Source organism: Chiloscyllium plagiosum, chromosome 16, assembly GCF_004010195.1.
Source record: "Chiloscyllium plagiosum isolate BGI_BamShark_2017 chromosome 16, ASM401019v2, whole genome shotgun sequence".
Lineage (NCBI taxonomy): Eukaryota > Metazoa > Chordata > Chondrichthyes > Orectolobiformes > Hemiscylliidae > Chiloscyllium > Chiloscyllium plagiosum.
Window position 1 is genome coordinate 30,982,589 of NC_057725.1, and position 18,252 is coordinate 31,000,840.

Below are 18,252 nucleotides of genomic sequence, written 5' to 3' on the forward strand. Positions count from 1 at the left end.
GAAGAGCGCCTCATCTTCCGCCTAGGAACCCTCCAACCACAAGGGATGAACTCAGATTTCTCCAGTTTCCTCATTTCCACTCCCCCACCTTGTCTCAGTCAAATCCCTCGAACTCAGCACCGCTTTCCTAACCTGCAATCTTCTTCCTGACCTCTCCGCCCCCACCCCACTCCGGCCTATCACCCTCACCTTGACCTCCTTCCACCTATCGCATTTCCAACGCCCCTCCCCCAAGTCCCTCCTCCCTACCTTTTATCTTAGCCTGCTGGATACACTTTCCTTATTCCTGAAGAATGGCTCATGCCCGAAACGTCGATTCTCCTGCTCCTTGGATGCTGCCTGACTTGCTGTGCTTTTCCAGCAACACATTTTCAGCTCTGATCTCCAGCATCTGCAGTCCTCACTCTCTCCTCCTAACAGGTTTATAAATTCCAGTTTCTCCCTCTCTCTCTCCTTTCTTAAATATTGGGGCTACATTTTCCACTTACCAATCTGAAGAGACTATTCCAGAGTTTTTACAATTTTGAAAGATGACTCCCAGTGTATCTACCATCTATAGCGCTCCTTTTTTCAAAACATTGGGATGTAGTGTTTTTCATGTCCGGGGATTTCTCTACATAAAGATCCATTTATTTATCCAATGTTATGTCTTTTACTAATATTCATATCTTACGGTTCCTTGTTTATGCCAATCCCTAAATTCTCCATTATTTTGTGAAGGTTTTTAATATTTTCTTTAGTAAACACAGACATACACCAATGGTTTAGTTTATCTGCCATGTTCTATTTCTCCATTATAAAATTTCCTGACTCTGCTTATAATGGATCCACCTGTATTGTTGCTAATCTTTTCTTTTCTTTTAATTTGTTCATGGGCCAGCATTTATTCCCAATTCCTAATGCTCCTCAAAATGAGTGGTTATTTCAGAGGTCAGTTAAGAGCAAATACGACAACTGTGGGTCACATATAGGTCAGAAAGGTTAGGATAACAGATTTCCTTCCTTAAATGACATTAGTGAATCAGATGGTATCTTACAACAATCAATAATTCTTACATGGTTGCTGTTAGGTTAGCTTTTGATTTCAGAGTTTGTATTGAATTGAAATTTCACCATCTGCAATGACAGGATTCAAACCCATTTTTTAAATTTACTCGGGGATGTGGGCATCTCTTGTTAGGCCAGCATTTATTGGCCATCCCTAATTGCCCAGTGGACAGTTAACAGTCAATCAACAGCTATAGATCTGGAGTCATATGTAGGCTAGTCCAGGTAAGGATGACAGATTTCCTTCCCTAAAGGACATTAGTGAACCAGATGGGTTTTTCCCAACAATCAACAATGATTCATGATCATCATGAGACCCTTATTTCCAGATTACTTTTACTGAATTCAAATTCCACCATGGCAGGATTTGAATTCAGAACTCTCCAATGCTGGTTGAGTTTCTGGATTAATAGCGATACTACCATCAGGCCATTGCCTCCCCGAGAGGATTAGCCTGATTCTCTGAAGTAGTAATGTCCAGTGACGTTACCACTATGCCACCTTTCCCACCATATCTATAGAAACTGTTACAATCCATCATATCACTAGTTTACTCTCCTATTTTGTTTCCTTTACTTTCTTTTTTGGTAAGAAAGTGAGGTCTGCAGATGCTGGAGATTAGAGCTGGAAATGTGTTGCTGGAAAAGCGCAGCAGGTCAGGCAGCATCCAGGGAACAGGAGAATCGATGTTTCGGGCATAAGCCCGATTCCTGAAGAAGAGCTTATGCCCGAAACGTCGATTCTCCTGTTCCCTGGATGCTGCCTGACCTGCTGCGCTTTTCTTTTTTGGTATGCCTTTACAGACTTCTAAAATATTCCCAGTTCTCAATATAGCCATTTTTTTGTCAACCTTTTAGACCTCATTCTTTGATCTAATACAATCCTTGATTTCTTTCATTAGTCACAGTTGCAACCCTTTTCTTGATAGGATTTTGTACATAAAAGGAATATATTTTGTCATAGCCTATGTATTATTTGTATAAATCATAGCTATTCGCTTTCTACTGTCATACCTTATAAAGTAGTTTTCAAATTTACAATAGTGACTCCAGTTTTACTGCGGCTACTTGATACTATGCTGAGTCAAGAGCAGTCACTCTCACTTCACTAGAGTGGCATGATGGCTCAGTGGCTAGTACTGCTCCCTCATAATGCCAGGGAGCTGGCTTTGATCTATGATATTGGGAACCTCAGATGGATCATTCACTTAGCACTTCTGGCTGCAGACACTGCAAGCATATACTGATGCTCTACCTCAGCAGTGTTTCTCCACTGTCAGTAAACTGTCACATTGTTTTATCCAATATCCAATACAGGATGAGCAGAAACATCCTCCAATCAGATATCAGGAAGACTGATGCCATTATTTTTGGTCCATGCTCCAAATACCTTTTCCTACATACTACCTCTCTCCCTCTTTTTGGCAATAGGCAGAGATTCAGTTAATCTATTAGCAATTTTGTTGTTGCATTAGATCTTGGGTTGAGATTCCAAACACATATTCATGCCCTCTCTAAGACCACCTACTCCCACCTCCATAAAATTTCTCAACTTCATCGCTGTCTCAGCTCATCTGCTTCTGAAAATCACACCTGGAATATTGTGTGCAGTTCTGGTCTCCAAATTTGAGGAAAGACATTCTGGTTATTGACAGAGTGCAGTGCAGGTTCATGAGGTCAATTCCTGGAATGGCGGGACTATCTTATGTTGAAAGATTGGAGCGATTGGGCTTGTATACCCTTGAGTTTAGAAGACTGAGAGGAGATCTGATTGAGACGTATAAGATTATTAAAGGTTTGGACACTCTGGAGGCAGGAAACATGTTTCCGCTGATGGGTGAGTCCCTAACCAGAGGACACAACTTAAAAATAAGGGGTAGGCCATTTAGGACAGAGATGAGGAGAAACTTCTTCACCCAGAGAGTGGTGGGTATGTGGAATGCTCTGCCCCAGAAGGCAGTGGAGGCCAGTCTCTGGATTTGTTTAAGAAAGATTGAAGATTGGATAGAGCTGTCAAGGATAGTGGAATCAAGGGTTATGGAGATAAGGCAGGAACAGGATATTGATTGAGGATGATCAGCCATGATCATAATGAATGGTGGTGCAGGCTCGAAGGGCAGAATGGCCTACTCTTGCACCTATTGTCTATTGTCTTATCCATGCCCTTTGAATCTATAGACTTGACTATTCAAGGCCCTTCTGTATAGTGTTATCCTTAGGTTATCCAAAACTCTATTGCCCTGTGTCTTAACTTACAGTGAATGTCATTCCATATCACTCCTGTCAATTACACTTCAATCTGTCACTCTTATACAAATTAGGAGCAGGAGTAGGCCACTTAGCACCTTGAGCTTGCTCCATCATTTATTAAGATTATAGCTGATCTAATCACTCCACATTTCCATCTACCCTCAGTACCATTTCACCTCCTTGCTAATCCACCATGACCTTAAAATAGTTAAGGACACTAGTTCTATTACCTTTTGAGGGAGAGAATTCCAAATGTGAGAAGGAGACTTCTCACTTTCTGAAATGGGTGAGGCTTGTTATAGATTCTCCCACAAAAGGAAGCATCTCTTCCACATGCACCCTGTCAAGATCCTTCAGGATCTTATATATTTCAATCAAGTCACCCCTCACGCTTAAAAGCTCAAGAGGTAACAAGCTTAGTCTGATCAACCTATCTTCATAAGCCAGCCTGTTCATTTCAGATATCCATCTGGTAAACCTCCTCTGAACCAATTCCAAGTTTTGGTACATTGTTGAATAAAGAAACCATAACTGCACACAATATTCAAGATATTCTTACTAATTAACAATAATATTCTACTAGCTTTCCTAATTACTTGCTGTATTTGTATACTAATGTCTTGTCATTCATGCAGTAAGACATCTGGATCCCACTGCATTTCAGAGTGCTGCAATCTGCATATGTAATATGCTTCTTTTTTATTATATCTGAGAAAAGAGACAATTTCACATTTTCCCACATTATACTCCATCTTCGAGTTCTTTACCCACTTACCCAAACTGACCTATCTATATCTCTTTGTAGGTTCTTTATATCCACTTCACAACTTACTTTCCTTCTTATCTTTGTGACATCAATAAATTTTTAGTCCCTTCAGCCAAGCTATATACAAATAAATTATAAAGTTGAGGCTCTGGAACATGAACCTTGTGGCACAGCACAAATTATTTTTTGCCAACCAGAAGATAATCCATTTATGTTTCATATTTTCTATTTCCTGTTAGACAGCCAAACTTCTGTCCAAATGTTAAATGCCTTCTGTTAAAATGCCTTTCTTAATAACTACCAACATCTTTCCATGCCAGATGTTAAACTAATTGGTCTACAGATTCTTGCTTTCAGTCTCCTTTCTTAAATAAAGAAGTTACATTGCTGTTTTCCAATTTAAAGGAACCTTTCCTAAATCTAGGGAATTTTGGAAGATGAAAACCAATGCAACGTCTTATTGATTTTCAGGTCCTAAGTTGATGTCTATGAGAACCCAGGGACTTGTCAAACCTCAAATCTTTGCCTAGTAATTGTGATATTCTTGAATTCATTCCTCCTGTCAATTTCCTGATTCACACCTATTTCTGCGATGCTAGTTGTACCCTCTATAATGAAACAAATTCAAAATACCTGTTGAGATCGTCTGCCTTCACTGTACTTTTCCTGAATAGTTCCTCAGTCTCGGTTTTTTTTATAGGACCACTTTGTTAACTGTTTTTCTAAAAATGTCAAAAACTCTCATCTGATTGTATTTTTGAGGGAGCTTTCTCTTGTACTCTAATTTTTTTAGTTTTTATAGTCATAGAGATGTACAGCACGGAAACAGACCCTTTGGTCCAACTCGTCCATGCCGACCAGATAAACCAAACTAATCTACAGACGCCTTTTAAATGTTGCAGTTTTACTAGCGTCCACCACTTCATCTGGCAGCTCATTCCATACACGTACCACCCTCTGCATGAAAACGCTGTCCCTTAGACCTATTTTATATTTTTCCCCTCTCACCCTAAATCTATACCCTCTAGTTCTGAACTCCCCCACCCCAGGGAAAAGACTTTGTCTATTTATCCTATCCATGCCCCTCATGATTTTATAAACCTCTATAAGGTCACCCTCAGCCTCCGATGCTCCAGGGAAAACAGCCCCAGCCTATTCAACCTCTCCCTTTAACTCAAATCCTCCAACCCTGGCAATATCCTTGTGAATCTTTTCTGAACCCGCTCAAGTTTCACAACATCCTTCCAGTAGGAAGGAGACCAGAATTGCACGCAATCTTCCAACAGTGGCCTAACCAATGTCCTGTACAACTGCAACATGACCTCCCAACTCCTGTACTCAATACTCTGACCAATAAAGGAACGCATACTAAACGCCTTCTTCACTATCCTATCTACCTGCGACTCTACTTTCAAGGAGCTATGAACCTGCATGCCAAGGTCTCTTTGTTCAGCAACATTGCCTAGGACCTTACCATTAAGCGTATAAGTTCTGCTAAGATTTGCTTTCCCAAAATGCATCTGCTCACATTTATCAAAATTAAACTCCATCTGGCACTCCTCAGCCCATTGGCCCATCTGATCAAGATCCCATTGTAATCTGAGGTAACGTTCTTCACTGTCCACTGCATCTCCAATTTTGGTGTCATCTACAAACTTACTAACTCTACCTCTTATGCTCGCATCCAAATCATTTATATAAATCATGAAAAGTAGTGGACCCAGCACCGATCCTTGTGGCATTCGACTGGTCACAGGGTTCCAATCTGAAAAACAACCCACCACCAACACCCTCTGTCTGCTACCTTTGAGCCAGTTCTGTATCCAAATGGCTAGTTCTCCCTATATTCCATGAGATCTAACCTTGCTAATCAGTCTCCCATGGGGAACCTTGTTGAACGCCGAAACTTTATTGCTGGAACAGCAATAAACTCCTGAAGAAGGGCATGTGCCCGAAACGTCGAATCTTCTGTTCCCTAGATGCTGCCTGACCTGCTGTGCTGTTCCAGCAATAAAGTTTCGGCTTTGATCTCCAGCGTCTGCAGACCTCACTTTCTCCTCGAACCTTGTTGAACGCCTTACTGAAGTCATACAGAGCATGTCCACCGCTATTCCCTCATCAACCCTCTTTGTTACTTCTTCAAAAAACTCAAATCAAGTTTGTGAGACATGATTTCCCACACACAAAGCCATGTTGACTATCCGGAATCAGTCCTTGCCTTTCCAAATACATGTAAATCCTGTCCCTCAGACCAGTCTACATTTCCCTGGTTGTCCTTACCACCCTTCTTAAATAGTGGCACCACGTTGGCCAACCTCCAGTCTTCCGGCACCTCACCTGTGACTATTGATTATACAAATACCTCAACAAGAGACCCAGCAATAACTTCCCTAGCTTCCCACAGAGTTCTAGGGTACACCTGATCAGGTTCTGGGAATGTTTCCACCTTTATCAGTTTCAAGACATCCAGCACTTCCTCCTCTGTAATATGGACATTTTTCAAGATGTCACCATCTATTTCCCCACATTCTATATCTTCCATGTCCTTCTCCACAGTAAACACTGATGCAAAATACTCGTTTAGTATCTCCCCAACTCCTGCGGCTGCACGCAAAGGCCACCTTGCTGATCTTTGAGGGGCCCTATTCTCTCCCTAGGTACCCTTCTGTCCTTAATGCATTTGAAAAAGCCCTTCAGATTCTCCTTAACCCTATTTGCTAAAGCTATCACATGTCCCCTTTTTGCCCTCCTGATTTCCCTCTTAAGAGTACTCCTCCTGCCTTTTTGCTCTTCTAAGGATTTGGTTGATCTATCCTGCATATACTGGACATATGCTTCTTTCTTTTACTTAACCAAACACTCAATTTCTTTAGTCATCCAGCATTCCCTACACCTACCAGCCTTTCCTTTCACCCTAACTGTCTCTGGATTCTCGTTATCTCATTTCTGAAGGCTTCCCATTTTCCAGCGGTCCCTTTATCTGCGAACATCTGCCCCAATAAGCTTTTGAAAGTTCTTGCTTAATACCATCAAAATTAGCCTTCTTCCAATTTAGAACTTCAACTTTTAGATGTGGTCTGTCCTTTTCTATCACTATTTTAAAATTAATAGAATTATGGCCGCTAGCCCCAAAGTGCTCCCCCACTGACACCTCAGTCACCTGCCCTGCCTTATTTCCCAAGAGTAGGTCAAGTTTTGCACCTTCTCTAGTAGGTACATCCACATAATGAATCAGAAAATTTTCTTGTACACACTTGTCATTTGTGATGTTCTTTATTTTTGTCTAATCTTCTGACCTGCCAGCCATCTTTGCATAACTACATGCTTTTTCTTAAAGTTAACATTTTTTCTTTAACATTTCTCAACTTTCTTTAACATTTTTGCTTAAACATTTTGGATTGTGGATCCTCCCATTGGAAGCCTTCTGATGTGAAGGGATCTTATCTGTTTATTTTGAAATACTCCCCTAAGTCCCTGCCATTGCATCTCTACTGACTTTAATATTAATTGCCTCCTCACTTTAACTACTTCTCGATCGTGCATGATTACTCTTATTTAAATTTAAAATACTAGACTTAGATACACTCATCCCTCAAACTGAATATAAAATTCAATTCAATTATTCTATGATCAATGTTTTTTGCAGACTATAAATAGATTATAAACATCACGATTATCTGACAAGCTTCCATAATTTCCTCTGTTATACATCATTTTACCATGTGGTTCCTCCTGGGGGCTTGTCCATCACTCTCACAAGTGACTACTGCCTTTATCATTTCTCATGAACTTAGGTCATCCCTCTCTATTTTTCTGATACAAATCATAACTAATAGAATTTTTACTCCACCCTTTCCTGGCTCCCTGGCCTCCTGAATGTCATGTCTTGTTTTCACATTCCTCCCTGGCATGCCTCTCTCTATCTCTGTAATCTCCTCCAGCCATATAACCCTAGGTATCCCTAGGATTTTAAAGCATCTCTGATTTTAATCGCTTTAACATTGGTAGTTATTGCTATAGCTGTCAGGGTCCTAAACTCCAGAGTTTGGACGTGACACCTCTCTGTCTATCAACCTTTCTCTCCTCCTTTTAGAAACTCCTTGAACCTACATGTTTGGCTAAATCTTAGATATAATATGTGGCTCAGTACTAAATTGTGTTTTTTTTTAGTGTTCCAGTAAGTCACCTTGTGACATTTTAATTACTTTATTGGTGTTATACAAATGTAAATTGTTGTTATTTATCTATATTAAGGAGCTAAATACGCATTGCTGCTCCCTGGGGCCTGGATGGAATATGTAACTTTCATTTAAAAGCTCTAGAACAGAGAAAAAAAGTCACATTTAAGAGATTTTTGTTTTTCACTATTTTAAACTGTTCATAGTGATACGTTATGTGTAGGTAAGTATCAAGCTCTTTATAGTACAGGTCTCCCAGATTTACAAACCCCCAAACTTCCAAACACTCATATTTATGAACATGATCCCATACAGGGGTGTAATTTTACAGGTCTAACATGAACATTTCCTGTACTTATAAATGGCTATTTTATATTTTCTTGCATTGTGTTCTTACTTGCATACAAATTGATTTGCTAACAGTCTCAAGAACAGAACCCATCTGTAACCAAGGAACCACTCTGCACTTGACTAACATTTATATCTGTAATCTTTAGACGCAAGAAGCGTTTTTCGTATTTACCCGGACAGCCAAAAGAAGCCATTGAAGCTGAAGTATGGAGCAATAACCTGACAGAAAACAACTCACCATGAGAAGACACAGAAAGAGAATCCAATTAACAAACTTTGCATCTTTCAATAGCAAACAAGCAAACTAATTCAATAAACATTAAGGATATGGAAGTGGGATTAGAATTAGTTTTAAATAGAATTACACTGATTGTAAAGGGAAAATATGTAACAAAAATTGAACGTAAAGCACAGAAATTGGTCATTCAGTTCAACTAATCAAAGTTGGTATTTTTGCTCCATTTAAACTTTCTAGTAACCTTGTTTGATTTTCTGGCTTTGATGTCAGTATTAATACATATGTGCACAGACTCAGTGTCCTAAAATCTCACTGCTTGAAAGGTAAATAATGAGAGAAAAGTAAACTGTTTCGCCAAAGTATCTCATTCAACATTTAATTAAGCAGAACCCATCACAACTAATCCTCGACATTGGGGTCAATGCTATAACTAAATGAATCTTATTGTCTGTTTTGATCATTCAGCTGCAGTTCTTACTTTGGGCAATAGTGTAAAGATTACAAGATACATCTAGCTTTGTCTCTCTCAGCAGATTACAAGGTAATGAGTAGGGGAGTAGGGGAGGTTGGGGAAGACTGAAGGAAGTGTGGGGTAGGCTTAGGTAGAGAGTAGAAGAATTAAGGATGAGTAAAATAGTTGGGGCTAGAAAGAATTGGGGGAAAGATTCAGGGCATAAAGGAGAAATATTAAGTCATAATGTTAAAGCTAAATGGACCAACTGGTCCTTTCCTACATACAATTTTTTGTTCCATTTGGATGCAACATTGTCTTACGAATGTGTCAAATTTCTTCTGGAAGAGATGAAAAAAAATTCACGACCGACAGTAGGTCATTAGCATCTCACAGTGCCCTCACTCTGCCATTACTTCATTCATATCCATCGCGCATGCACTGATAACCTATGGCATGGCTTGCAGCAGAACACCTCCAGGTCTATAATCTGATGTATTATTTCAAAATGTCATGGATTACCTTTACCTGTCCATTTTTCCTCACATTGTTGCTGGGTTCACTGTGCTGGTGAAGTAGAGCTACCAAATCCACATCCTCTTGATTGGGGCAAGAGCAATTTTAGCTTAGATGGAGACCTCTGAGAAAATCCTGTCTCTGTCTAGCATTAATGTGGGCAGCAAGATCCTATTTAAAGAGTGAAAATAACATGCAAAACGTGGGGTGGCAACCAATGAAAAATAATTACAATGAAAGTGTTATGAGAACCATTGGACCAAGGCATGAAGATATAACTCGGTACCGATAAGTATACTTTAGTTTTATTTGCTTGTATTTTTAATATTTTCATGTCCTCAGTGGGAGAAGGCATAATTATAAAAACAAGTTTATATAGAAAATTTTCATTGCAATCTTGGAAATTTATGTTTTAAAAAGTTGATGAAGATGTGCATGTAATATATTAACGCTCTGAACATAGTCTAGCTTTGATGAAATCCTGCCATCAATCCACATGTAAGCTGAAAAACTGTTACAAAATTTTTAACAGACCAATAGCCATACTTGAATAATCAGCAAACTATTTTAGAGATTTACAAGGGTTTTATTTATTCTACATCTACAAGTTAGAACAAATGCCAGTTTCCACCTTTCCCTCTGAAACCTTTCCCCCACATAGATGCGGAAGTATTTTCTATTATAATGGCAATGGAACACTACTGGATCCACCTTCAGTTATGAATACGCTAACATTAACAGAGTGCCCTTACTGAAAAATAACACAGGATCATAAGGTCATAAGATACTGGAGCTCTACCATTCAATCATAGCTGATGCGTTTCTCAACCCTATTCTCCTCTCTTCTCTCTATAATCCTTGATTCCATTACTAATCAAGAAGCATAATTTAATCCATATATGCATTTATGTAATTTCTGAAGCTTTTCCTCTATTCCTTGTGTTTCCTCTGGGGGTTGTAAGAATATTTCCCTTTCAAACAGGTTACCCTGAAGGACTGAAAATAGAAACTGCTGGAGAAACTCAGCAGGTCTGGCAGCATCTGTGGAGAAAGAAACAGAGTTCATCAGAATTAATGTTTCATGTCCAGCGACGTTTCTTCAGAGCTGAAAATTGTTGGGAAATGATTACATTTATACTGTTTTCAGGGTGGGGTGGAGAAGATGAGTAAGTCGAATAGATGGGTGCCCAGAGATAGAAAAGAAAGAGATTGCTGATGGTAAGCCTGGATTGACAGACGTGAGTGCTAGATACGTGCCAACAGAAAGTGTGAACAGTTGAAAATAGGTTGCCTGTGCTGGGTTGGCAGATGAAGTTTAATGCGGAAAAATGTGAGGTGATACACTTTTGGGGCAAGTAATATGGAAAGATACTATCAAATAAAGGCTACTATTCCAAAGAGTATGCAGGAGCAGACACACCTATTATATATGGGGCACAAGTCAATAAGGGTGACAGGATAGGTAGAGAGCTGTTAAAGGGCAGCACAGTGGCATAGTGGTTAGCACTGCTGCCTCACAGTTCCAGAGACCCGGGTTCAATTCCTGCCTCAATGTGGAATTTGCACATTCTCCCTGTGTCTGCGTGAGTTTCCTCCAGGTCTCTGGTTTCCTTCCACAGTCCAAAAATGTGCAGGTTAGATGAATTGGCCATGCTAAATTGCCCATAGTGTTAGGTGAAGGGGTAAATGTAGGGGAATGGGTTGGGGTGGGTTGGTCTTCAGAGGGTCGGTGCGGACTTGTTAGGGGCAGCACGGTGGCTCAGTGGTTAGCACTGCTGCCTCACAGTACTAGAGTCCCAGGTTCGATTCCAGCCTTGGGCAACTGTCTGTGTAGAGTTTGCACATTCTCCCCGTGCCTGCGTGGGTTTCCTCCGGATGCTCCGATTTCTTCCCACAGTCCAAAGATGTGCAGGTCAGGTGAATTGGCCATGTTAAATTGCCCATAGTGTTAGGTGCATTAGTCAGAGGGAGATGGGTCTGGGTGGGTTACTCTTCGGAGGGCCGGTGTGGACTGTTAGGGCCGAAGAGCCTGTTTACACACTGTAGGGAATGTAAATTTTTTAAAAAAGCAATCAGTATACTAGGCTTCAGTAATTCTATCGTTTAGTACAAGTACCGGTTCCATCTTTTCCTGTCCAGAAACTAACTCCACATTGGGGAGGAAATAATCACTTTTATATAAATACGATGAGCACAATTTATTGTCAATCAACTCTGGAGCTGTTTTAGTATATCTTCAAGGGACCTGCATTTCTAACCCTGCAACTAACTGTTTCTATAACACTGACTCTAATCCTCAATTAGATTTTTGTATAATACAGATTTTGATTTTATTCTTATTCAAATATTGCTTCCTTTCTTTGATAGGGGAGAAACTGACATATCACAGCAAAACATTTCACTTTTTAAAAAAGGCAATGCGTAATGTAGATTGAATTTTGAAATCCACTTAAATTAAATGTATAACTTGTGCTGTTACAGCATGAATCCTTCTTTTACAGAAAAAAATTACATATTTCATTTTCAAATGCTTGTTTTCATTTCAAAATTGTATGACCAAACCTGCCCAAATTGGTAGCTCAAATTCTGTGCTTTTATTTTTAGCTATTTGTATTTGCAACTTGACATCTGCTGAATTAAAATAAACAATTTAGGTCCAATGTTTTTCATATGATGAAATGAGTTACAAACATTCAAAAGACATCATTGAAAAAATTAATTTGATTGGAATAAACTTACAAATAAGTATGATTTGGAGATGCCGGTGTTGGACTGGGGTGTACAAAGTTAAAAATCACACAACACCAGGTCACATTATAGGTGACCACCACTGCACTATATACACACACACAGATACTCCTACTCACACACACTCTCACACACACAGGCAATCTTATATACACGGACACACATACACACAGACACGCACACAGACACCCACACACACCCTTACAGACACACACACTTCCATACTCTCACATGCACCCCCTCACAGACTTAAGACACTCTGCACTCACTACACACATACACATACTCACACTCACAACCCCCAACCCAGATACACACACACAGCACCTGCCAACATCCGGCCCATATCCCTCCAAACCCTTCCTATTCATATACCCATCCAAATGCCTCTTAAATGTTGCAATTATCCCAGCCTCCACCACTTCCTCTGGCAGCTCATTCCATACACGTAACTTAACAGACAGACAATCAATTTTTCAATGTATAATTTCACTTACATCACACTGTAAATTTTTGCTATAAATTCTGTGTGTTAGGATTGAGCCCTCCACTACCACCTGATGAAGGAGCGTCGCTCCGAAAGCTAGTGTGCTTCCAATTAAACCTGTTGGACTATAACCTGGTGTTGTGTGATTTTTTAACTTTGTACAAATAAGTAAGTTGTGTTATGGCTGTATCTGAAAGTACTGTTCCTTTTCAGCTATAATCCTTTCATGCACACCAGTCTTCATTGGTCAGAACATTGAGTATATTTGAGCTGTCACATTACGGCTATATAGGAATTGGTTAGGTCACTTTTAGAATACTGTGTACAATTCTGGTTGCCCTTCTACAGAAAGGTTAGAGCCAAAAAGAAACAGCAGTTGCTGGAATCCAAGGTAGACAAGCAGGAGGCTGGGAGAACACAGCAAGCTAGTCAGCATCAGGAGGTGGAGAAGTCAACATTTCAGTGTAACCCTTCTTCAGGACTGGGGGTGGGTGTAAAGAGGAGTTGTAGATATGGGGGGTGGGGGGCAGGGTTGGGAGGTGGGGTTATGTGGAGACAGGTAGAGGGCACGACCTGATTGGTCGATGAGGGGATGAATCCAGTGGATGGTCGAGAGGAATGGAAGGGAGTGGGAGGGACTAGGAAGTGAGTCGGGGATGGGAAGGGACATTATTTGAAATTGGAGAACTCAATGTTGAGTCCTCCGAGCTGTAGGCTGCCCAGGCGGAAGATGAGGTTTGTTCCTCCAATTTGTGGTTTGATTTGTTTGTGCAATGGAGGAAGTCAAAGATGGTCATGTTGGTAAGGGAATGGGCAGTAACCGGGAGATCTGGTCGCACCCTGCGGACCACTGTATTGATGTGGTCTTCTCTACATCGGGGAGATCAAATGTGAACTAAGGGAATGTTTCACCGAGCATCTCAGCCGGACCTGCAGGGGTCAACAGGAACTCCCAGTCACTGCTCATTTTAATTCCCTTTCCCAATACCTTTCCCTTTCCCACATGACCATCCTTGGCCTCCTCCATTGCACAACAAATCAAACCACAAATTGGAAGAACAACACTTCATCTTCTGCCTGGGTCACCTACAGTCTGGAGGACTCAACATTGAATACTCCAATTACAAATAACTTCCCTTCCCATCCCCTGACACCTTACCCCTTCGTCCTCCCTCCCATTCCTCTCAACTACCTACCAGATTCATTCCTCCCATCGACAAACCAGATCGTACACTCTACCTGTCTCCACCTATCCCCACCTCACTACCCTTCCCCCACTCCACCCCCTTTATCTGCACCTCCCTTTACACCAACCTCCAGCCCTGAAGAAGGGTTATACCCAAAATGTTGACTTCTCCACCTCCTGATGCTATCTGGCTTGCTGTGTTCTCCCAGCCTCATGCTCATCTACTTAAAACAGAAAGGGCTTCGTTAAATTGAGAGGGTACAGAAAACATTTACAAGGATGTCGCAGGGACTGGAAGGCTTGAGTTAAAGGGAGATGCTGAATAGGCTGGACTTTTTTTCACTGGAGCATTGGAGTCTGAGGGGTGACCTCACTGAGGTTTATAAAATCACGAGAGGCATAGGTAGGGTGAATAGCCAAGGTCTTTTTCCTGGCATGGGATTGTCCAAAACTAGGTTTCAAATGAGAGGAGAAAGATTTAAAAAGGACCTGAGAGATTACTTTGTCACGCAGAGGAATGAGCTGCTAAAGGAAGTGGTGGGGGTGGGTACAATTACAACATTTAAAATGGGTATGTGGATATATGAATAGGAAGGGTTTAAAGGGATATGGGCCAAATGGAACTAGGTCAGACTGAGATGACTGGTCAGCGTGGACGCATTAGGCCGAAGGATCTGTTTCCGTGCTATATGACTCTATGATTCCATAATTGGCATAGAAAGGCAATATGTCATAAGGATGGCACCAGTGGACAGTTAATGCCTCGATATGGAAGCATAATTTGTGATGAAACTTCCAGGAACATTCTTAATCACAGTTGGCAAGCCTTTATGGTAAGTTTGCTATCAGAACACGACCAATAGGTCACCCATATCTGTGATGTAAGAATGCTTGCAAGCTGATCAGATTACTTGGAGACAACCAGAGGTGAACAGACGAGATGGACAGACACCTAACTAACAATTATCCTGTCTATCCTTTAGTGTTTCAATCACCGACTTAGTTTTATTATTGATGCATCTGTAAAATATTTAACATTCTCTTTGATGTTCTTTGAATAATTTAATTTAGTTGCTCTTTGTTGCATTCTTACTTTGTGACTTCTCTCCTAATTTATCTTATTCTTTCTTATTATGTATTCCTTTGTTGTCAATGTACTGAAAGCAATATTCTACATTCAATTGTTCCCTTATGTCTTTATAGATTTGCTGAAACTCACCAGTGTTTAATTTGTTTTGATTTTTCAGTGGAAATACTTTTCCTGCACCCCATTGAACATCGATTTAAATGTTTGTCATTGTTGTCCTATATCACTGGTTGTCAATATTTGCCCAATTTAGTTTCTCAGCCCGTTCTAAGCATCGGCCCTCAAAACCAGCTTTTTCCAAACTGTAAACGTACTTTTTATCATACTTATGTTCTTCACTATGATCATCTTAAAATATATTATTACATTATGGACAGTACTGACTAGATATTCCACTTATTTTACTTTGCTTATCTGCTCTGGTTCACTACTAAATCCAAAAGCAAAACTTTCTTTCTTAGGTGTTTTTTCATATATTGGGTTAGAAAATAAATCCGTACACATCATAGGAACTCTATTTTTTAACCTACCAATTCCATTCCATTAATATCAGAGGTGCTAGAATTCCCTAGTGCTGTATTGTCAAAGAGGGTAAGTACTCTATCAAAGAAGAACTGCACTGTCACAGAGGGTCAATAAGGTACTAAAGGAGTGCTACACTGTCAGGGAGGATCAGTAATGGACTAACAGAGAGCTGCTCAGTCAGGGAGAGTCAGTAAGGGACTAAAAGGAGAACATGACTGTCAGGGAGATTCAGTAATGACCTAAAAGGAGAACTGCACTGTCTGGGAGAGTCAATAATGCACTGAAGGAGAGTTGCACTGTCAGGGAGGGTTACTAATGGATTAAAGGAGAGCTGCATTGTCACGGATTGTTAATAATGGACTAAAAGGAGAGCTGCACTGTCAGGGAGAGTCAGTGATGTACTGAAGGAGAGTTGCACTGTCAGGAGGGTCAGTAATGTACTGAAGGAGAGTTGCTCTGTCAGGGAGGGTCAGTAATGGACTAACAGAGAGCTGCTCAGGGAGAGTCAGTGATGTACTGAAGGAGAGTTGCACTGTCAGGGAGGGTCAGTAATGTACTGGAGAGTTGCACTGCCATGGAAGGTCAGTAATGGACTAAAAGGAGAGCTGCACTATCAGGAAGTGTCAGTAATGTACTAAAGGATGGCTGCACTGTCAGGGAGAGTCAGTAATGTACTGAAGGAGAATTGCATTGTCAGGGAGGGTCAGTAATGGATTAAAGGAGAGCTGCACTGTCACGGGTTGTCAGTAATGGACTAAAAGGAGAGCTGCACATTCAGGGAGAGTCAGTAATGGACTAACAGAGAACTGCAGTGTTAGGCAGAGTCAGTAATGAACTAATGGAGAGCTGCATAGTCAGGGAGAGTCAGTAGTGTACTAAAGGAGAGCTATACTGTCAGGAAGGGTCAGTAATGGACTAAAAGGAGAGTTGCGCTGTCAGAGAGAGTCAGTATTGTACAGAAGGAGAGCTGCACTGTCAGAGAGGTCAGCAGTGTACTAAAGGAGCACTGCACTGTCAGAGAAAGCCAGTAATGGACTAAAAGAAGAGCTGCACTGTCAAGGAGAGTCAGTAATGTACTGAAGGAGTGCTGCACTGTCAGGGACGGTCAGTAATGGTCTAAAGGAGAGCTGCACTGTCAGGGAGAGTCAGTAATGTACTGATGGAGAACTGCACTGTCAGTGAGGGTAAGTAATGTACTAAAGGAGCACTGCACTATCAGGAAGAGTCAGTAGTGGACTAAAGGAGAGCTGCACTGTCAGAGAGAGACAGTAATGTACTGATGGAGAGCTGCACTGTCAAGGAGGATCAGTAATGGATTAAAATGAGAGCTGCACTGTCAGGGACAGTCAGTAATGGACTGAAAGGCGAGCTGCACTTTCAGGGAAGGTTAGTATGGACAAAACAGAGAGCTGCACTGTCAGGGAGGGTCAGTAATGGACTGACAGGAGAGCTGCACTGTCGGGGAGGGTCAGTAATGGACTAATGGAGAACCGTACTGTCAGGGAGAGTCAGTTAATGCATTATCAGAGAGCTGCACTGTCACAGAGGATCAGTAATGTACTAAACGGAGAGCTGCACTCTTTGGGAGAGTCAGTACTGTACTGAACAAGAGCTGTACTGTCAGGGAGGGTCAGTAATGGACTAACGGAGAACCGTACTGTCAGGGAGAGTCAGTAATGCATTGACAGAGAGCTGCACTGTCACAGAGGATCAGTAATGTACTAAACGGAGAGCTGCACCCTTAGGGAGAGTCAGTACTGTACTGAACAAGAGCTGTACTGTCAGGGAAGGTCAGTGATGGACTAACAGAGAGATTACACAGATTAAAAATCACACAACACCAGGTTATGGTCCAACAGGTTTATTTGGAAGCACTAGCTTTCTTTATCAGGTAGTTGTGGAGCAGGACCATAAGACACAGAATTTATAGCAAAAGGATACAGTGTCATGTGGCTGAAGGTTATTAAACTACTTAGATTAAGTTTTCATCTTTTAAAATGGGTTTGCTAGTTTTGGTTCATTAATATGTAAATCCCAGAACTCCTTTTAAGTCACATTCTGAAGATAACTTCAGGTTTTCTCACAAAAGGTGCCATCTCAGCTCAGACAATGTATTAAAGGTATGAGGTTAAAGTCTGTCTGTGTCCCAATCTTGAGTCAGACTGGTTCTATTTCTAAAGTGGGATTTACAGAATCTTACAAGGATTGACTTAGGTTATGCATTTTATGAGCAAAATAAAATATAATTCTGCAAATACAGATTCACCCCATAAACTTATATGTATGTGCCTGCAGGACAGACAAAGTGACTGTGTGTGTGGGTGTGAGTGTGAGTGCATGTGACAAAGTGTGTGTAAGCTTGATCAAGGATGTATGGGAATGTGATGGTTAATAGTTTTGATCCTGTCCTTCAGAGTTCCCTA

General features: G+C 40.9%; 1 protein-coding gene across 1 annotated transcript in view; it reads left to right on the forward strand.

Annotated features, from left to right (window-relative positions):
• The window catches only part of lyve1a (lymphatic vessel endothelial hyaluronic receptor 1a), a 71,782-nt gene extending 60,442 nt beyond the window's left edge, over positions 1 to 11,340 (forward strand). The window contains exon 6 of the mRNA XM_043705688.1: positions 8,738 to 11,340. Within this exon, the coding sequence (XP_043561623.1) occupies positions 8,738 to 8,834 (97 nt within the window). The 3' untranslated portion in view covers positions 8,835 to 11,340. The remainder of the gene's footprint in view (positions 1 to 8,737) is intronic.
• The last annotated feature ends 6,912 nt before the right edge of the window (positions 11,341 to 18,252 follow it).